At 40.8% G+C, this 21,924-nt stretch overlaps 2 protein-coding genes across 5 annotated transcripts in view; one reads left to right on the top strand and one right to left on the bottom strand.

Annotated features, from left to right (window-relative positions):
• Positions 1-21,653, bottom strand: part of DBF4 (DBF4 zinc finger) — a 49,783-nt gene extending 28,130 nt beyond the window's left edge. The window contains exons 1-5 of one of the 3 annotated variants that reach the window (XM_050939545.1): positions 21,551-21,653; positions 21,037-21,132; positions 17,793-17,971; positions 16,032-16,070; positions 1,544-1,738 (exon numbers count right to left, since the gene is read on the bottom strand). In XM_050939545.1, coding sequence (XP_050795502.1) covers positions 1,544-1,738; positions 16,032-16,070; positions 17,793-17,971; positions 21,037-21,082 — 459 coding nt within the window. In that variant the 5' untranslated portion in view covers positions 21,083-21,132; positions 21,551-21,653. The remainder of the gene's footprint in view (positions 1-1,543; positions 1,739-16,031; positions 16,071-17,792; positions 17,972-21,036; positions 21,133-21,550) is intronic. The other 2 variants (XM_050939546.1, XM_050939547.1) reach the window with 2 other exon arrangements.
• A 58-nt stretch (positions 21,654-21,711) lies between these two features.
• The window catches only part of SLC25A40 (solute carrier family 25 member 40), a 101,218-nt gene continuing 101,005 nt past the window's right edge, over positions 21,712-21,924 (top strand). Inside the window, exon 1 of one of the 2 annotated variants that reach the window (XM_050939642.1) lies at positions 21,712-21,793. Coding sequence is in view for 1 of the 2 variants with exons in the window: in XM_050939641.1 (XP_050795598.1) it covers positions 21,819-21,844 (26 nt within the window). In the remaining variant the exon portion in view is untranslated. Of the gene's footprint in view, positions 21,845-21,924 lie in introns of both variants that reach the window. The other variant, XM_050939641.1, reaches the window with a different exon arrangement.

Raw genomic sequence — 21,924 nt, 5'->3', positions numbered from 1 at the left:
TCCTTCTCTGCTTCACTTGTGGGGAACTGAACCCAGGTGTCCCACATCCCAGATAAGTGTACTAACCACTGGACTAAACATTACAAGGTGGGCCCCTTCACATTATTAATCTAGACCACTGGTCCCCAACCTTTTTGTGACCAGTAGCACATTCATGTTTTCAGAAGACCGTGGCGGGCGCCAACAATTTTTCAAGGCTTATTTTGTATTTGTACATTAAATAATACAAAAAAAAATTTAATATTACATAATATATGAATCCAGAGAGAAGAGAGAAGCCGGAGAAAAGCCACGAGGACAGAGAACACCGGTGCCTGCAGCCCTGGAGCACTCTGTGCCCAGCAGGCGCGCGGCCCCAGATTCTCTTCTCTGCTGGGCACTAGGTGCACCCCGCACCTGCCGGGAACAAAGAACACCGTGCCCGCAGCCTGAGTTCTCTGTCCCCGACAGGGCCCCTGTTGGGCACTAGGCAGGCACACATAAATGCCCCAGCGGGTGCCATGGCGCCCGCAGGCACCACATTGGGGACCACTGATCTAGACCTTTATTTCATTTACTTGTATGTGAAAATGTGACCCAAAACAAAATTGTTAGTTTTGGGTCAAATTAAGCATTTTGTTCAATTTGAAATGAAATGTCAACTTTTTTCAATTCAGTGATATTTTCTGGAATTTTAGGATCAGTTCGAGCTAATTTCTTTTTCAGATTTTTCACAGCTGCCAGAAAACTCAGTTTTTCACCCTCCACTGGTCATAATCCTATTCCTAAACAGGGATCAGACATGATATGCCCACCTAGTTTTTAACTGTGTCACATGTGGACATGAGACTTGCTCAGTCAACCGTGTTACAAACTTGGTGGAAATCAGTGCAGTTCTCAGGGAAAGGGTCGGAGGACTATTAAAGTCATTCTGTAGCAAAAGACATTTGACCACTGATTTACAATATTTCATTTGTGTGCTTATTTCCTAGATGATAATACAGCTACAAAAGTCTTCTGTCTACTAGTGTTCATAAGATAGTGAAAGTGGGTTGACTGTATCACACAAAATCTTTCCACTAGCAAAATCATGTAGAATGATGTTAAAAAGGCTCTACATATGTAGCTGCAATTCCTGGCTTTCTAAAGAATGCTGGCAAATGTCACTGCAGGTCTTGTTCACATTAGGGATCAAACTGTGGTCTGAACCATTTTAAATTACACTGTTTCAAAGTTGTTAATGATATTGCTGGTTAAGCAGTCTGTCACTCTATGCTAGAAAACAGTTTTCAAAAATTTGGTTTAAACGTGTTTGGCTTCAGTAAGGAAAGAGCCAATATTTGAACTTTATTTTGGGGAAACATACTCTAGCTTAGGCAGGTTAAGCCATATTTAACTATCAGAGTTAGTTTTAAACTGGTTCAAACTATGTTTGTTATGTTGAAACAAGTCAATCTCAGCTCCGCAGTTTACACAGCCTTTAGAAAACAAAATGAGGGACGATCATATGAGCAGGTAGGGTAGGATGCACATGGATTTACAACATTTTTCTCAAGAAACTTACTGTATCCACCATCTTAAATGAATTTCCATCATGTCGATCTCTTCTGCTACTGGGATGAGGTGAACTATTTCCGCCCGTATGTGCAGATCCTGGACTTGGGACTGGGGAAATTTGTCCAAGAACCTGAGCAAATTTTGCTTCCTTTTTATTAGAAATAAGATAGCTGATATCTTTGCTAAGAAATCCCTCCACTCTCTAAATTTAAAAGAAAAAAGTAGTAATTATCTCAATCATATGCTCTTCAATTTATTTAACCAACCAAGAAACAATAAAATATCCTTACATTTGTTAAGTGCAGTTTAGAAAATGCTGCATTAACAGCGAAATTAGTGGGCAGTACTGCTTATAATTAAGGGTGATGACTCTTCCCATTTTAAAACACAGTTTTCAGTTGCTTTCAACTTTGACAAACTTTAATAATTCAGGCTGAAAATTTCCAAAATTGCTTGCCTCAGGCTGAATTTCTCAAAACAATTGAACAGTTTCAAAGAATGAGGTTAAAGAAAAATAAGTTCTGCCCATGCAACTCCTTCTTTGAGTAGTTCTAGCACCCTCTTGCTTTGGAGCAGGGACTTGAAAGTTAGCCAGGGTGACCACTGTGTCTGGTATGTGCATTTTGCCATCCCCATGAAAATCTGCCCAAATAAGCTAAATTCTAAGACTCTGAACAATCACAGTTCACACATGCTCAGTAGAAACTTACCAAACTTTAGGACTGAATTCCCTGAAGATTTTGTCCATAATAAACATGGTGCAGACCAATGCTGCAGGGGGCTGGAGTAGGACTATCCCTGCAATTGCAGCTCTGGGCTACTACGGCCCAGGGGATGGTCCCCAAAACTTAAACGAGGGACCTTGCCTTTTCTGCACCCTAAATGCCCTCCCTGCTAACAGCCAGGCAGCATAGAGGAAAAAAGCTGCCTGATTTGAACGCAAGAGTCAGATTGGGGTGTGTCTAATTGGAGATTGGGACAAATAGCCTGAAGGGTTTTGGGGAGATTGGGATTGGAGGTTGGCAGGAGGAGAGGACTGGGAAACTGGGCCTGGGAGTTGGGTTGGAAGAGATGGAGACCAGCTGGGAAAGGAGACTGGGAGCCAGGCTGGGGAGACTAGGACTGGGAGCCAGGGAAGAATGGGCTGGGAAGGAAAATGAGATTGTCAAGGAGCCCGGTGGGTGGTGGGCAAGAGGACTGGGAACCAGCGGGGATGGGAAAAGATATAGAAGGAGGGCAATAAGCAAACATTAATAGAAGCCCTTGACCTGTCCCTTTTACTAAAAATAACTGTGACAAAGTGGGTAGGGAGGAGGGTCAGGTACATGATTCCAGCACCACACAGCTGAAGAAATTCAGGGTGTAAAAGAATCAACAAGTCTCTACCTATCTTAATGTTTTTCTAAATCATAAGTTGCTGTGGTATCTAAGCACTGTACATGGTATTTTGGAACTGCAAGAAGTTTCTGAAGATGATGCCAAAACCCTCATCAGTGGCTGTTTCAATGGAAAATATTTAAGGCTGGGTCTGTATTATCTTTTCCAGGGAGTGCCCTATATGATGAAAATGCCCATTTAAGGGGATTCCCTATAGTCAGGGAGAGACCAGGGAGTGAGTGGGCTGTCAGGGACACAGAGTGATGATAGAGGCTTTTGAGTGTATGACCCTGGCCTCTGTCTTATCTCCCAGGATCCATGCAGGGGCCAGGGGGATCTGCAGAGATTGTGGCTGAGCCCTGTGGCCTCTGTGACCAGGGTTACTAACAGGGAGTTTCACAAGGGACTTTGGAAGGGGACTGGGAAGGGGGCAACGTTCACTTGCCGTTCTTTAAAACCTGTAAACTAAACTATATTCAAAACTTCTTGATTTAAACAAAAACACTTTCATTAACTTATCTAGTTGTAGGAGAGAATGCAGGCAGAAGCCAGCAGCAGAATGGGGGCTATCCAGTTTATTGCACTGAGTGCAGCATGTATGATTACCTGTCCTGTGGGTGAGTGGCGTATGTGTGCATTCGATGCAAGGAGTTCCTGGCCCTCAGAGACCGTGTACGGGCTTTGGAGGCCAGGTGGTGGAACTGGAGGAGGTAAGGGAGATAGAAAAGTATGTTGATGAGGCTTTCCAGGACACTGTAGAATTGTCCCACCTCTGGTCAGACAGCCCCAGCGCTTTTGAGGAGGATGAAAGGCCCAGAGAAGTAGACCAGTCAACAGGAGCAGAGGGAAACCGTCCCATAGTTGGGACCCTCCTTCCAGATGGTGTTAGGGTATCCTCTCGCACTGAGGTTACCTCTCTGGGGGAGGGAACTCCAGTCACTAGGAAAAAGCAGGTGTTAGTAATGGGAGATTCGCTCATTAGAAACATAGATAGCTGGGTTTGTGATGACTGGGAGAACCGTAGGGTGACTTGCCTGCCTGGTGCGAAGGTTGCAGATCTCTTGAGGCATCCAGATAGACTTATGTGTAGTGCTAGGGAGGAGCCAGTGGGTCGTGGTACATGTAGGTACCAATGACATAGGGAAGGGTAAGAGACATCCTGGAGGCCAAATTTAGGCTGCTAGAGAAGAGACTGAAATCCAGGACCACTATGGTGGCATTCTCAGAAATGCTCCCGGTTCCACATGCAGGGCCAGGTAGGCAGGCAGAGCCTCAGAGTCTCAATGTGTGGACGAGATGACGGTGTAGAGAGGAGGGGGTTAGATTAATTAGGAACTGGGGAAACTTTTGGGATGGGGGGAGAGATGGGCTTCACCTAAATCAAAGTGGAACCAGACTGCTGGCACTTAACATTAAAAAGGCTGCAGAGCAGTTTTTAAACTAGGAGATGGGAGAAAGCCGACTGCTGCAGAAGAGCATGTGGATTGGACAGAGACTTCTCTTAGAGAAGAGTCTATTGATAGAGATTCTCTAGGTTTTAATCAGGAGGAGAGGATGGAAGAGGATAATGCAATGGCCAGATCAGACGAGAAACATTCACACAAAGAATCAGACACATCAGAAAAGGGTAGACAAATAAACAGTGACAAGCTTTTAAAGTGCCTGTAAATAAATGCTAGAAGTCTAAATAATAAGATGGGTGAACTAGAGTGCTTTGCGGTAAATGAAGATATTGATACAATAGGCATCACAGAAACCTGGTGGACTGAGGACAATCAATGGGACACAATCATTCGGGGTACAAAATATATCAAAAGGACAGAATAGGTCGTGTGGGGGTGGGGTGGGGTGAGGAGTGGCACTATATGTGAAAGAAAATTAGAATCAAATGAAGTAAAAATCTTAAGTGAATCCACATGTTCCATAGAATCTCTATGGATAGTAATTTCATGCTCTAATAAGAATATAACATTAGGGACCTATTATTGATCACCTGACCAGGACAGTGATAGCGACGATGAAATGCTAAGGGAAATTAGAGAAGTTATCAAAATTAAGAACTCAGTAACAGTGGGGGATTTCAATTATCCCTGGGAACATGTCACCTCAGGACGAAATGCAGACACAAAATTTCTCGATACTTTAAATGATTGCTTCTTGGTACAGGAACCGACAAGGGGAGAGGCAACTTTTGATTTAGTCCTGAGAGGAGCGCAGGAGCTGGTCCAAGAGGTAACTATAACAGGACAGCTTGGAGATAGTGACCATAATAAAATAACATTTAACATCCCTGTGGTGGGAAGAATACCTCAGCAGCCCAACACTGTGGCATTTAATTTCAGAAAGAGGAACTGTGCAAAAATGTGGGGGTTAGTTAAACAGAAATAAAAAGGAACAGTAACTAACGTGAAATCCCTGCAAGCTGCATGGAGGCTTTTCAAAGACATCATAATAGAGGTCCAACTTAAATGTATACCCCAAATTAAAAAACACAGTAAAAGAACTAAAAAAGAGCCACCGTGGCTTAACAACCATGTAAAAGAAGCAGTGAAAGATAAAAAAGGCATCTTTTAAAAAGTAGAAGTCAGCTCCTAGTGAGGCAAATAGAAAGGAGCACAAACACTGCCAAATTAAGTGTAAAAATGTAGAAAGAAAAGCCAAAAAGGAGTTTGAAGAATGGCTAGCAAAAACTCAAAAGGTAATAACAAAATGTTTCTTAAGTATATCAGAACTAGGCGGCCTGGTAAACAACCAGTGGGGCCCCCGGACAATCAGATGCAAAAGGAACGCTTAAAGACGATAAAGTCATCGCGGAGAAACGAAATGGATTCTTTGCTTCAGTCTTCACTGCTGAGGATGTTAGGGAGAGTCCCAAATCTGAGCCGGCTTTTGTAGGTGACAAATCTGAGGAATTGTCACAGATTGAGGTGTCACTAGAGGAGATTTTGGAATTAATTGATAAACTTAACAGTAACAAGTTACCGGGACCAGATGGCATTCACCCACGAGTTCTGAAAAAACTCAAACGTGAAGTTGTGGAACTACTAACTGTGGTTTGTAACCTGTCCTTTAAATTGGCTTCTGTACCCAATGACTGGAAGATAGCTAATGCAACGCCAATATTTAAAAAGGGCTCTAGAGGTGATCCTGGCAATTACAGTAAGTCTAACGTCAGTACTGGGCAAATTAGTTGAAACAATAATAAAGAATAAAATTGTCAGACACATAGAATAACATAAATTGTTGGGCAATAGTCAACATGGTGTCCGTAAAGAGAAATCATGTCTTACTAATCTATTAGAGTACTTTGAAGGGGTCAACAAACATGCTGACAAGGGGGATCCAGTGGACATACTGTACTTCGATTTCCAGAAAGCCTTTGACAAGGTCCCTCACCAAAGGCTCTTACATAAATTAAGTTGTGATGGGATAAAAGGGAAGGTCCTTTCATCGACTGAGAACTAGTTAAAAGACAGGGAACAAAAGGTAGGAATAAATGGTAAATTCTCAGAATGGAGAGGAGTAACTAGTGGTGTTCCCCAAGGGTCAGTCCTAGGACCAATCCTATTCAACTTATTCATAAATGATCTGGAGAAAGGGGTAAAAAGTGAGGTGGCAAAAACTGCAGATGACACTAAACTGTTCAAGATAGTTAAGACCAAAACAGACTGTGAAGAACTTCAAAAAGATCTTACAAAACTAAGTGACTGGGCAACAAAATGGCAAACGAAATTTAATAAGGATAAATGTAAAGTAATGCACACTGGAAAAAATAATCCCAACTATACATACAATATGATGGGGCCTAATTTAGCTACAACGAATCAGGAAAAAGATCTTGGAGTCATCGTGGATAATTCTCTGAAGATGTCCATGCACTGTGCAGCGATGGTCAAAAAAGCAAACAGGATGTTAGGAATCATTAAAAGGGGATAGAGAATAAGACGGAGAGTATCTTATTGCCCTTATATAAATCCATAGTACACCCACATCTTGAATACGGTATACAGATGTGATCTCCTCATTTCAAAGAAGATATACTGGCATTAGAAAAGGTTCAGAGCAGGGCAATTAAAATGATTAGGGGTTGGAATGGGTCCCATATGAGGAGAGATTAAAGAGGCTAGGACTTTTCAGCTTGGAAAAGAGGAGACTAAGGGGGGATATGATAGAGGTATATAAAATCATGAGTGATGTGGAGAAAGTAAATAAGGAAAAGTTATTTACTTGTTCCCATAATACAAAAACTAAGGGCCACCAAATAAAATTAACGGGCAGCAGGTTTAAAACAAATAAAAGGAAGTTCTTCATACAGTGCAGTCAACTCGTGGAACTCCTTTCCTGAGGAGGTTGTGAAGACTAGGACTATAACAGGGTTTAAAAGAGAACTAGATAAATTCATGGAGGTTAAGTCCGTTAATGGCTATTAGTGAGGATGGGTAAGGAATGGTGTCCCTAGCCTCTGTTTGTCAGAGAGTGGAGATGGATGGCAGGAGAGAGATCACTTGATCATTATCTGTTAGGTTCACTCTCTCTGGGGCACCTGGCACTGGCCACTGTCGGTAGACAGGATACTGGGCTAGATGGACCTTTGGTCTGACCCAGTACGGCGGTTCTTATAAGGGTCCAGAACTCAGAGCTCCTGGGGCTCCAGGTCCCCTTCACCACCCATGGTGGCTGGGAGCTGCAGGAGGCACCGCTGGCTCGGGGATGAAGTGGAAAATGTCACAGAGGTCTCTAGAAGTCACAGATTCCATTACTTCCATGAGAAAAATCTTAGCCTTAAGTATGAAGCCCTCTGATACCACAGTGATAAGAACCATTCAAAAGCCCATGAGGAAATTAATAATTCTGTCTTCAGAGCAGGATTTGAATACTGTGCAGTAAATAAGGATGACTTCACATTGAACATTAAGGATAAAACAGATTATTGAGTAGCTGTTCATTAAGTGAGAACCGTTATTCGTATGCACTAAATAATGCTGTGGCCCTATACAAAAAATTTGATCACATAATTAAAGACTATCATAATGCATATGTGAAAACAGGCTAAATTAAGTTTGCACAGGCATATTACTTCTTGTATTTCCTATCTTTACAGTGCTTGACTTTCTAATCTTAATACAGTTCTTTTAATGTAAGGGTTTTGTGCATAATTGTAAAATAAAAGTAGTACAATTTATAATGGCCTACCTGTAACTCTTTCTGAATAGAAGAATTCAAACTGCTACAAAATGAGATTACAGAATTGCGATTTGAGAAGTTTAAAGAAAATAATGAGTATACATAATTGTATTAGTAAAGAAGAAAATTGTCAGACACATAGATTAATATAATTTGCTGGGGAAGAGTCAATGTGGTTTTTGTAATGAGAAATCATGCCTCACTAATCTACTAGAATTCTTTGAGGAGATCAACAAGCATGTGGACGAGGGTGATCCAGTGGATATAGTGTACTTAGATTTTCAGAAAGCCTTTGACAAGGTCCCTTACCAAAGGCTCTTAAGCAAAGAAAGCTGCCATGAGATAAGAGGGAAGGTCCTCTCATGGACTGGTAACTGGTTAAAAGATAGGAAACAAAGGATAGGTATAAATAATCAGTTTTAGACTGGAGAGAGGTAAATAGTGGTGTCCCTCAGGGGTCTGTGCTGGGATCAGTCCTATTGAATATATTCATAAATGATCTGGAAAAAGGGGTAAACAGTGAGGCTGCAAAAATTGCAGATGATATAAAACTGCTCAAGATAGTTAAGTCCCAAGCAGACGGCAAAGAGCTACTTACTTACTTCAAGTGCACACCCACAGACAGCAGCAAAAAATCACACCTGTAAACTGGAGTTGAGAGCACAAAGCATCTCACAAAATTGGGATTATGCTGCTTCCCCAAGAATAGCAGCACAGAAAGAATACCCATTTCATTTCTCTTGCTTGTGCACTTATCCTTCCCAAAAAATAATTTTAAAAGTTCTGGGTTGGAGAGAAGGACAAGAAAGAAGAGGAAAAGATTATACTGTTAAATTCAAAGGGACTCCAAGCTGAAATCACATTGCTGTGAAATTTCATCCCTAATAATTTCATACAACTTGCAATAACCAATATAACACAAGTCAAGTTGACAGTTCTCCAGTAGGCTTCTATTAGTTCACACAACTGTAGCCATTATAACTTTCTGAAAAGCAGATGTGGTAAGCAGCTCCTATCAACTGCTGCAATTATAGGGAATGGAAACATTTTAACTGCCAACGCTATTTTATACAAATTCAACTAATCCAACTTTTACAGGGAGTTCCACAGCTTTCTGTGTCAAAGCTATGCCCTGTGTTGAGCTTGGAGCAAACTGTTTCTTCAGACTAAAAACGTGAGAGGATTAAAAAAGATTTAGTAGGATTTCACAGAATTTATAATAATTGAGAGTTCAATAGAGTATTTGCAAATATTTAATTAATGTATTCTTTGGAAATGACATTTATTTAAATTTAGATTTTGATCATATTCTAAATGGTTGAAATCTGGATCCCACGACAATGCAGTCGTGCAATCAGATAACTGCTATGTTAATTTCCAAAAAGTGCTAACCAACTTTGACTTTCCAAATGTTGTTGTAAAGCATGCACAATGCATCCGACTAGATACAATTGTATCCAGTAGTATAGGTGTGCATGGTGCTTCTCAGTCAGAAAGAAGCCAGCCCCTGACCTGAACAGTTTATGATCTGATGGCCAATTCTGCTCTCAGATACACTGTTGTAAATCAGAAGCAATTCCACTGATGTTATTAAGTCAATCCAAATTCTTACAAGTATAATAATAGAGAGCAGAATTTAGGCTCACTGTTTAGATATGACATTAAGAATAGAATAGCAACAATAAGAGGATTACTGTGGGGGCAGAGAATGACAACAGTATTAGAGTAAAAGTTAATGTGATTATTTGAATTATGTTATAATGATTCCATGTTGCTGATGGTTTTTTAAGATTGTAAGTTATGGCCCAAATCCTGCAAATATGCTTAACTTCACATGTGAGTAGTTCCACTGAAGTTAATGACTATTCATGTGCATAAAGTTAAGTACACACATAAACCTTTGCAGGATTGGGGCCTAAACTAACAAAGTCCTGTGTGTTTTGGTGCAAGCTTACAGGTGCAGAGGGGTTTTAGAGAGGAAGGCAAGGAAGAAGTATGGCTCATAGGAGTAAAAATAGGACACAAAGAGAAAGGAAACAGATAGGAAGAAAGGAAATGGAGACAGCAAAAGATTGTAAGGGTTTTGTTTTGTTTTTTTTTACATAGGGGTTTGTAGCCCTAAGGATTAATCTGCTAGTCTGTATAAATAACTTTCTTATCAATTTGAGTATTTGATGTAATAGGCTTACAGATTTATATTAAGAATAAGTTTGGTTGTAATGCAAGCGACCTACAGGTCAAACATCCTGTATGTGACGTTAAGGAAACTTTAGCACATTTTGGTACCCTTACTCAGAAAAGTAATAATAGACAAAATATCTACGCAGATGTCTGGAGACCTTTGACTGAACCAATAACAGTAAAGAGTGGAAAAAGAGGATTCTTGTCCACAAATCTAACAAGTACACCACAAATACGTACATACCTGTCATTCATACGCACATACATACTAGACTATGGGGCAAGTGTATCCTAACATTTCCGTGGGGGAAGGATGAAATTTGGGCACAGGAGGAAGGATTTCCTACTAATGCCCTATAAAAAGGTGAGACAGCTCACCATTAGGCAGGCAATCTACCCATCTATTTGCTCCTGTCTACTCTTCATTGCGTCCACCTTCAACTACGTATCGATGTTACCCATCTACGACAGTTATTAACTATTGATAGGCCATATTATTATTTCTTTTCAAACTGTAAGTGTAAAGGGATTTAATTTTCCTTATGTTTTATTTTAGTTAAAGCATATAGAGTTAAGTTAGGAAGCAAACAACTTGGAAGTAACTTCCTCTGCCAAAGGTGTGAAAACACCTAAGGCGGTGCTGCTGTATTCTAACACCAGAGTGTGAGTATTAATCAAGTTTGCAGTTTATAACAGTGTATTACCATAAATATATCTCTTAAAGAACTGTGATACTTGTAACTCTGTAATCCTAACGGTTTTACCATTTGCTTACCATTTTATTGATTTTAATAAAAAGGTCTTTATAACTATATCTGTTTCAGTGTAAGCTCCTGTCATGACCCCGAAGTTCCTTTTATAAATCTATGAAGCCTGATTCAGGACGAACTTTATCTTCTGATCAAACATATTGGCGAGCCAAACCCATACTAATTATATCCAACTATTATTATTATTAAAATTAATCAAATAAAATTAAATTTGAGTGGATAAACTAAATCAACACTACTAACACACCCCAAATCAGGCTACAGGTTGCATGAATCCCATAATGGGAGCTGCAGGATGGGGTTGCACACAGAGCCACCTGGCTGCAGCTCTGCGTAGGAGCCAGAGGGGGGACATAGCTGCTGCTTCCAGCAGCCGCCTGACGTAAGAGCTGCCCAGAGCCTGCACCCGAGCCCCTCCCTGCGCCCCAAGCCCTGATCCCACTCCTGCCCTCTGAACCCCCTGATCCCAGCCAGGAGCACCCTCCTGCACTCCAAACCCCTCATCCCCGCCCCACCCCAGAACCTGCACCCCTAGTCGGAGCCTGCACCCTAACCACCTGCACTAGCCCTGATCCTCCTCCCACCCTCTGAATCCCTCAATTCCAACCAAGAGCACCCTCCTACACCCCAAACTCCTCATCCCCAGTCCCACACCAGAGCCCACACCACCAGCTGGAGCCCTCACCCTGCGCCTGTGCACCCTACTCCCCCACCCCAGCCCAGAGCCCCCTCCTACACCCTGAACTCCTCATTTCTGGCCCCAGCCCAGAGCCCTCACCCTCTCCCACACCCCTACCCTAATTCTGTGAGCATTCATGGCCTGCCATACAATTTCTATTCCCAGATGTGGCCCTTGGGCCAAAAAGTTTGCTCACGCCTGGTGTAAGTGATAACACAAACTTACTCAGTTTCACAGATGCTTAAGTACAACTGTGATGATTTTTACTTTCTAATCAGATCCCCCAGAAGAATTGACAAATAAGGAAAGAATGGCAAGAGAACTAGAGAGTAGCAGAGTAAAAAAATTCTGAAATGCCTCAATTAGAAAGAATCGAAAAGGAACAACTCTTCCGACTAAACTTAAACCCTAACTATGAAAACAGTTTGAGCATTTATAATAAAAATACAATCACTAAAAATTGCCATTGACATTGCATAGCATAGTAAATCTCCACACTATTTTAAAATTAAAGTATTTCTAAGAGCTAAAAAACATGCAAAATTAGTTCTGAACAGTCTGCTTCCTTATATTTGATTTTGAACTTCTGCTCTCAGCAACAGAAGGCCTATAAAATTTGATGGGAATCCTGACCTATTCACAGATGAATGCCACTATAGAAAATGTTATTTACATATGGATTTCAAGCTGTTTTAGAAATAACTGAACTGTTATAAGGTAATAATACACTATTGTACCTATGTATGGGAGACTTAATCCACAATTAAAAATAAAAAATTACTAATTTTTTTCCTTTAATTGTTCTACCCTGAGACAAGCCAATAAATCACTGCTTTCACTGCTTTAAATTATGGTTGATATCACCTGACTTTTTTTTTTTAAATAATTGATTTAAATCAAGTTGAGACATCATAAAACAAAGTTGAAATTCTGTGCTATTGCAACTTTAGATTAAAATTTATAAATGAACTAAATTATAGATGCTGTTTACAAAAAAGAAATACCATGATTGGTAGGATATCTTCTTTGAATTTTACAAAAGTGCTATAGGCAAAAAACCAAAACATTGAAAAATTAAGGCCCTGACCCTGCAAACACTTAAGCAGGTGCGTAAATTTACTCTCATAAATAGTCCCATTGATTTCCAATATGCATGTGCCTAAGTGTATGCAGCATCAGCAGCTAAAATTGTATTTTTATTAGAAACTTTTTTCTCAGCTTAAACTCTCTCTCACTTCAAAATAAAATTACTTTAGTTTTAAAAATGAAAAACTACTCAGACTTTCAATACATTAACGAAGTTATTGTGAGCTTTTTTATACACACAGGTCATCATTTTCAAAAACAGGAGCTTAAGAAGCCCACTCTTAAAATACCTATGGATGGGATTTTCAAAAGCATCTCCTAGATTTAGGAGCATAAGTCTCAATGGCTTAAAATATGGAGGAATGTAACCTGGTCAAAGCATTTCAGCTGTCTTGACTTGTGGATTTTCAATATATTGGAGGATGATGGTGTTCGCAAATATAGCAGGGATATTTGTTTATCCATTTTGTGTCTGAGTTTTTATTGTTCTTCTAGCAAGAACGCTAATGAGGTCCTGGACATGTCTTTTGCAGCACAGATTAACATTTTAAGTGTGAAACTTCTTAGTAGCATTCTTTAATGTAAAATCAGAAGTTCTACTAATGAGAAAACCAATTAAAGAAACAAGTACTAAATATCCATTTAGCCATCTACAACTATAAAACAGGAAGTAAAGAATTAGCAACTTGTAAAAAGATAGATAATTTCCATTTTTAAAAATTTTATTTTTAAATTTAAAAACACTTTTATCCAAAATTCAATTATTTTGTCTATTTATTAAGGTAACTAGGAGATGTTAGATTGCATTTTAAGCAATATTTTGCAGCATTCAGAGTGAATTCCTAGACCCTCAGACGCTATGTTCTGAGACAGTCAAAATTTAAAACACTTTCAGGCTTGGTAAATTCACATTCACCTTTCCCCAACTCCTCTTGTTGGCGGTTGGTGAGGTTGGTTTTTTTTTTTGGAAGTACATGAAATTATTTGAGAGAGTCAGTGATCATTTAATTCACTCCCAATATTGTTTAATTACATTATCACATACCACTTTTCCAGGGGACTCTGCCTTATTACTGAATGAGTAGTTTTTCAATATTTCTGTTTTATCCTTTTAATTAAATGTGTTGCCACATTAAATATTTAATGTACATCATCCAAAACTTGTACCAAATACAAAATTATTAATTTCTTCTTCAACCTTTCTATGGTGCTCTCACCATAGGATGAAATACACCATAGGATGAAATATGGGAGTATTTCACAGATATTAATAAATTTATCTTCACAACATGCTTGTGTGATTGGGTGCTATTACTACCCTCCTTTACAGAAGGGGACCTAAGGTACAAACAGATTAAGGTCCAAAATATCAGAATTGTGCATTAACTGTAACTGCCCAATTTGAGGCATCTCAGGCCTGATTTTACGAGGAACATTTTTATAACACTCTGTTGAAAAGATAGTTTCAATTAACTTCAGTTGTGAGCATTCAGCATTTCTGCAACTCTGGCCCCAGGTGTTTATGGAGCTGTACCTATCTCATAGAACTGAAAGGGACCCTGAAAGGTCATTGAGTCCAGCCCCTGCCTTCAATAGCAGGACCAAGTACTGGTTTTGTCCCAGATCTCTAAGTGGCCCCCTCAAGGATTGAACTCACAACCCTGCATTTAACAGGCCAATGCCCAAACCACTGAACCATCCCTCCACCTAAAGGTCATTGAGTCCAGTCCCCTGCCTTCACAGCAGGACAGATTATTATTATTAGCCCTGATCCCTAAATGGCCCCCTCAAGGATTTAACTCACAACTCTGGGTTTAACAGGTGAATGCTCAAACCACTGAGCTATCCCTCCCACCATTCACTGTGTGAACTCAGAAAATTAGAGGCCAATTGTGAAAATTCTGGTGAAAATGACTTGCCTCAAATCACAAAGGAACTCTCTTGACAGAGGCAGGGATAGACTCCAGGTCTCCAGAATTCAATTTCAGCATAAAACAATTCTGTTACTTTCCACAATCCCTTGCCTCCTTCTATGCGCATTTCAATTCTTACAAATGAGGCTGGCATCCTACAGACATCATCATTTATTACAATCTTGATTCCTTCCCAGACCACTGTCCAACCTGAGCACTGTATGAAATGGGATCCTGTGATTAAAAGAAAGTGCATGGTTGCAGGGATGGCTTAACCCATCACTGGGACGTAGGCAAACACACAATTCCGGGTCCCTACCTTCTAATATAAAGAACACATGGCCACACAGTACACTCATTGCGACTGGGCTGGCCATGCTGTGGATTTGCCAGGAACAGCTGCTCGGGGTGCTGCTCACCATAACAAAGGAGCAGCTGGGGCAAACCCGAATCCCGTGCACCATGTTGCAATGCCATTCACTCAAGGGAATGAATTTTTTTTCAGTGTGCATGCAAATCAGCATCACTGTTTAAAAAACAAAACAAACAATCACAACCCATTTTGGCCCCTACCCCACAAATTTGGGTCCTAGGCACGTACCTACTCTGCCTATGCATCAATCTAGTTCTCCATGATTGAGTAATTAAAGACTATCTAATAATGCATATGTACAAAGGGCCTGTATTTAAGGTTGCCTGGGTAATGTTTATTGTAGCATTTCCTAACTTTTGAATGCTAGACTTTGCAATCTTAATGTAGTTTTTTGGGGGGAAAACTAAAAAGAAATTATGTACAGTGGAAGTATAATGACCCCCCACCTTGGGTGATCAGCAGAATCTGGACCTACAGATTCATAGCAAAGACCATCTCTTAAGATGGCAGAATAACTGGCAACAGTAGTAGGCTGTTATCCTATATGTAAACCAACCACTAAAATGGGCTGAGACATACACTTTGCCAATGGGTTTCACAGCTCTTTCACAGCAGAGGAATACAGAAACATAGAACTCCTGGGTTCTGTAGGGGAGTGTGCAGTGGTGGCTATTAGTCATGCTGTCCTTGTAACATCCTGTCCTCCCCCCTTTCCCATCCATCCCTGGGCTCCTGCCCCCTCCTCCTCTGTTCCTATCCAACCCCCACCCCAATGGCACTGTTCTTGCCCCCCCCCCCGGTCCTAGAAAACCCCTCACTTCCTAGCTCCAGCCCACTTTCATCCGTGATCCTATCCAACCCCATAACCTCTCCGTGCCCTCTCCCCACCCCCCATTTGCTCATATCTAAACACTCCACCCTGCAGCACCTACCTCCCCAGCCACCTTCTGGCTCCTGCAACACCTGTAGAACTGATCAATGAAATTGTTTTTAATTGTTCACTTTATTAATGTAACTTCTGTTCACCATTCACTACACTTGTGCACATTGTAACTTCTGTTCACTGTTTGCCATATTGTAATTTAAACTCCATTTTAAAATACTCACTCCATTTTGCAAAAGCGTCCTCCAATTTTCATTTTTGCAAACCCTGCTGTAATCTTATTAGTTTAGTTTAGGTGTGTGACTGAGGCATGTATGAATGATGGAATCAACCCACAGCCCCAGCCTGTCCTAATGAAATAGAGTTCAAACATCACCGGCTGAAGATGCAGACAAGAGCCCTAACAAAGTAAGAAGAGCCCATCCTAAACAGAAAAGGTACAATAGAAGGAAGATCAAAGCCAGGTCCCAGGCTGAAAGTCATGCCTGCAACTGATGGGTGATCAATCACAAAACCCAGAGGCAGCATGACACAGCAAGACTTATAGACTCTGGATTCAAACTAAAGCCTACAAAAAGGATGGATGAGATGGAAGACTTTGGAGGGTAACGTTCTGCTGCCAACATGAAAGGGCATCGGTGCATGCACAACAGAGACCCAGCTCGTCCTTGTGCCTGGTTTTCCTGGCCAGTTAGCCACCACAAGCTACGAACCCAAGCTGCAAAATCAAGCCACAAACTCAAGCTACATTCAGGACTGGTAACTATGCAGCAGCTGCAGAACATCTGATGGACGTGTGTGTGTGTAAATGAATGTCTGTGTGTATAGGTATTAGGTATAATGTGTGTGTATAAGGATTAAATATTAATTATTGGTCATAAATCAAATTATTGTTATAATAAATGTGGCATCTTTGTCTTTCCCCCTGAAAATACCCTGTGTAGTTTTGTCTGTACAACACACCCCACACTAATATCACTACATCCCCAACTCCCGGAATTCAAATAGGTCACCGCCCCCTCCTCGCTGCCTGGGGAGCCAGGGGTGCTGGCCACACAAGAGATACTGCCCCTGAAAGTATGGAGAAGCAACTGCAGGGAAAGAACTATCCAGTCCTCGCAGCTTTGGGCTGAAGCATACTCAGATGAAATATTTGGAGAATTTAGCTACCAAAATCCAATAAGTCACTTCTGAGCATTTTTAAAATGAGATTTTTTTGTGAGGCTCATTACTTGGCCAAATTTAAGCAAAATTTCATGTGGACAGTAAAAGGCACAAGCCTGGCACCAATGTGACCTCCTAGCCAAAGTCTGCTCTGAGGCATGGAGACACCATAGCTTCTCAATGAAACTGTTGTAAAAAATGCTTTAAACATGGGCAAAACAACATATTTTCCCCTGATCTCATTTTTGGAAACAACTAACCCAATTAGACAAACTTTCAAATAAAAATTCAGTCTGAGACAGACACCCAGCACAGAAAATTTCAGCCAAAACGGTCAGTTAGGCAAAAGTTGTAAGTAACTGAAAACAAGGTCTTAAAATGGAAAGTACTGGATGACATTAATCTCATAGGCAATGCTACCAGCTCCGTTTAAAATAGAAAAAAACACTAAGAAAATTATTTTTAGTGTTAAACTAAGGGTTCATTATAAATAATGAGAAAAACATATAGAATATGAAATTATTTGACAACAGTTTTTAAATTATTCATTTCTAGCCACGTATATACAGAACGTAATGTATTGGGAAAATATCAGGACTTGCTATTATTTTTCCCACTTTGTAAATACATATGATTTTTAACTTACCCCTCCAAGTTCCTTAAGATCCTTCTCTAATTTTTCAGAGATCACATTAGATGGAATATCAAGATAAAACACCTTCCCAGTAAGTGGCTTATATTTAGATTTCTCTGTCTTTGTGGTATCTTTTTTCAAAGTTTTCAGAGAAGGTTTATTTTTTTCTGTTTTTCCTTGCGTTCCACCTGCTGTCAAAAGATTAGATAATTTGAATAGGATTATATTGCATGTACTTGTGTGTTTACAAGACCAAATTCAAGTAGGGAGAGTAGGTGAAGGATAAGCCAAGGCTCTGCATGAGCAGGATATATTTTTGATGAACTATGACTCTAAAGCATACAAGAAAGAAAAGTATCTTAAAAATAAAAGAGCACCTAGCTTTAACATAATATAAAATATTCAAGTTTTGTTCATTATTCAGAAGACATTTTGATGCCTATCCAAAATAATTAAAAAGGGGAGCAACCACCAACGGCCCCAATCCTGCAAACACTTACGCATATCCTTAACTTTAAGCATGCAGCAGGATTACCCACAGCTTAAAGTTAAGCATGTGCATAAGTACTTGCAAGTATGGGGCCTAATTCATTCAAATTGTTCTCTTAGGGCATGATCCAAAACCCACTGAAGGCAGTAGAAAGATTTCCAGTGAATTCAGTGGATATTGTTATCAAGTCCTTACAGTTCTGTTAAAATCCTCTTTTACAGTTGATTTTCTTTTTTACCATTAGCAGTATAAGGTCCTCTTTTCTTTCCACCCAATTTGCCAAATATTACATTGTGTTTGCAATGATATACCACTAGAAAATTTACTGGTATCATCAAGGACAGACAATGTTCTGGGAACTGAAAGTACCTCTCTTTATTATTTCCTTAAAGTAGCAATACTATGTTTGGGTAGGCTATCTGCAAAACATATATTTAAAGGCAAACAAAATATCAAAAAAGAAGATTAGTTTCTGTTCTGTCACTTGACTTCAGATTTGTTAAACAGGTAGAAGAACTCAATCCAACTCTCATTTAAATCACTGAGAACTGGATAGGGTCCTAAATGAGGGCAGAACTTTGGATCTAAACAACTAATAATCAATCAATAATTCCAATTTTCTAAACAGCAAAAGAACTTTAGAGTAATATTTCACTGAAGAAAAAATTTAGAGAAGTCATATTGTAATCATTCATGGAAGAACTACTTCCACAGGACTTCAGATTAAAATTTTGCAAACATACTATGTAAAAAAAGCTAAGTATGTTTTTTTAAGTTAATAATGTCTTTTCTTCTGCTCTGTCAGTCATTTGTATTTAGATTGTAAAACCTCCGTGACATGGATTTTCCCTTCTTATATGTACGTACACTGCCTAACACAATTGGATTCCATACTGGGTGGAGGCCTCTAGAAGTTGCCATAATATGATTAAATAAAATTACAATAGTATTATAGTAGCACCTACAGGTAACACTCATGTGCGGTATCCCAAACAACAGTGGGCGCAAACATTTACATACGTTTAACTTTATGTACATGGTTAGTCACATAAGGTTCTATCACAGTATTAGTTTTAACAGCAAATTTTTTAGACAAAAAAAACAGCTCTTCCCTTTGAAGAGTATTCAACTTAACATATGCCTAAAACAAACAACAATATGGTTCCAGCCTTTCAACTAGGTATGTGCGTGTGGACCTCTCTGGGAGCTCAGTAGATCCACCCAGACAAACATAATTGCAAGATCAAGCCCTTAAATGTGCAAATTAATAGTTTACTCAAGAGATTAGACACTGAACTTAATCCTGTGATTAGAATTTTCTTCATATGAATAGTGTCACGGATGTCAATAACGTGACTTGAGTTATGAGTACAGATTGCAAAAAAGATCAAACCATAAAACTCCACCTTTCCAGCATATTATATAATTTAAAATAAAAAAGTCTCTCAAAAAGTGGGGGATTAACTTTATCTTGCAACCACACAAAGGCCATGATCCTATAAAATGATCTACACAAACTGTCTCCCATTAGCGAAGGTAGACCTATGCACCCAAGAGCCCCACTGACTGCAAAAGACCTCATCCTGGATGAATCAACTTGCAAGAGTGGGACCTTAAAGGGAAAATGAAAGGTAACTCAAATAATTTATACATCAATTATCTTATCTAGGTTACTTTAATACCAGAAATTAACAAGACAAATACATTTTAATACCAAAAGCCTCATTCCTGCAAGCTGCTCTGTGAGGATGGACCTATTGCCAGGTCTAATGATGTCAATGGGGGAAAGGGGTCTCTGCCTGCATGGAGCAATTTATAGGGCCTAGGCCTAATTTACTCTTCCAGGTATCTAATTACTTATTTTCAGCACTTCAGATAGCTTGTACAATGAACAGGCTAACCAGTTTCACTTATTTCTAGTCAGTTTCACTTATTGTTCTCAGTTATCAGCATAAAGCAGTACTGAGCTTCTAACATTAGAGAGGAAGGTTTTAAAAACCTAACCCAGGGGTACGTAACCTATGGCACAGGTGCCGAAGCCGGAACGTGAGCTGATTTTCAGTGGCACTCACACTGCCCCGGTCCTGGCCACCCGTCCGGAGGGGCTCTGCATTTTAATTTAGTTTTAAATGAAGCTTCTTAAAACATGTTAAAAATCTTATTTACTTTACATACAACAGTAGTTTAGTTATATATTATAGACTTATAGAAAGAGACCTTCTAAAAATGTTAAAATGTATTACTGGCATGCGAAACCTTAAATTAGAGTGAATAAATGAAGACTCTGCACACCACTTCCGAAAGGTTGCCGACACCTGAACTAACCATTTCAGTTTTCTTTTGAATTTTCAATTACTGGAAGATGGTGGTGTTTACAAATACAGCAGAGATATTCCTTTAACCATTTTGTGTTTGAGTTTTTGTTAGTCCCACTGAAGCAGTGTTATTATCTGAACAAATAAAATTAAACATGTTTACGCATTTATAGGAAAAGTACATCAGGCTTCAGTCTTAGAACTAGTGCCATACTCCTAGATCCCTGAGCCCACCAGGAGACAAAATGCTGGATTGAGGCTCCATCATAGGGAGTAATTAAATGTAGCTCCCTTGTTATTTGAAGGACTTGAGAAAAGCAGCTCCCAGTTAGCAATTTACTTAAATTAACTTGTTAAAAAAATCCATTACAGCAACTGAATGAGATTTACAATCACTTTGAACTGCTTTCCATAATAGCTTAAGATCACATGGGGAAAGACCATCACCTACGTGTGACTTGTCCTTTGTTGCTAATCTTCATAGCACTTGGTTTCATTTTCCTGTTGAGTCACATTTTTCTGCCCACTTTCCTTCGAGGGTTATGACCTGCAGGAGAAATAGTTTGAGAGAGAGATTAAAGGCCCAGGAGAGGGACAGAGGCAGCCTATGCACACTCTTCACCCCGAGTTACTGCTCCCTGGCTCCCATCCCCAACACACTGCTGCTTCCAAGTCTCAGCCACTCTCACCGCAGCCACCGCGCCTCTGCTCCCCCGTTCCCGCTCCCAACGGTCACCCATACCCCAGTCATCGCTTCCAACGGTCACCTCGACCCCAGTCATCGCTCCCCCGTCCCCGCTCCCAACGGTCACCCCCGCCTCAGTCATCGCTCCCCCGTCCCCGCTCCCAACGGTCACCCCCCGCCTCAGTCACCGCTCCCGCTGCCCCTCTCCCCCGACTGCTCCTGGTCGCTCATCGTGGGCTCTAGGGCCGAGCCCCGGCCACTGTGACCGGGGCGCTCTCACCCCGCCAGTAGCTCTCTCGGCGCTTTCCCGCCTCACGAGTCCGACCCCAACAGGGGCCTAGTAAGCTGGCGTCCTTCCTCCCCTGCGCGCCCGCCGGCGGGCGGGGCCGACTAGCACCGCCCCCTGAGGAGGCGGCACGGCCGGCGCTGCCCTGCAGAGGCGGATGCTGGCGCCGGGGCTGCCCTTCCCCCCAGCGCTGGTAGCTGAGTGACTCGGAGCAGGCTCCTGCCTCCCCACAGCCCGGTATGGGGCAGCGTGCGGGCGGCTGATGGCCTCGGGGGACGAGCTCTCCGGGTGGGAACACTGCTGTAGGGGGCACAGCTCCCTAAGTGGGGAAGCGACATTGTCTATCAGCGGCCGCAATCCTGAGGGGA

This window comes from Gopherus flavomarginatus, chromosome 2 (assembly GCF_025201925.1).
Source record: "Gopherus flavomarginatus isolate rGopFla2 chromosome 2, rGopFla2.mat.asm, whole genome shotgun sequence".
Taxonomy (NCBI): domain Eukaryota; kingdom Metazoa; phylum Chordata; order Testudines; family Testudinidae; genus Gopherus; species Gopherus flavomarginatus.
Note: the sequence above shows the minus strand (reverse complement) of the source record. Positions and strands in the feature narration are given on the sequence as shown.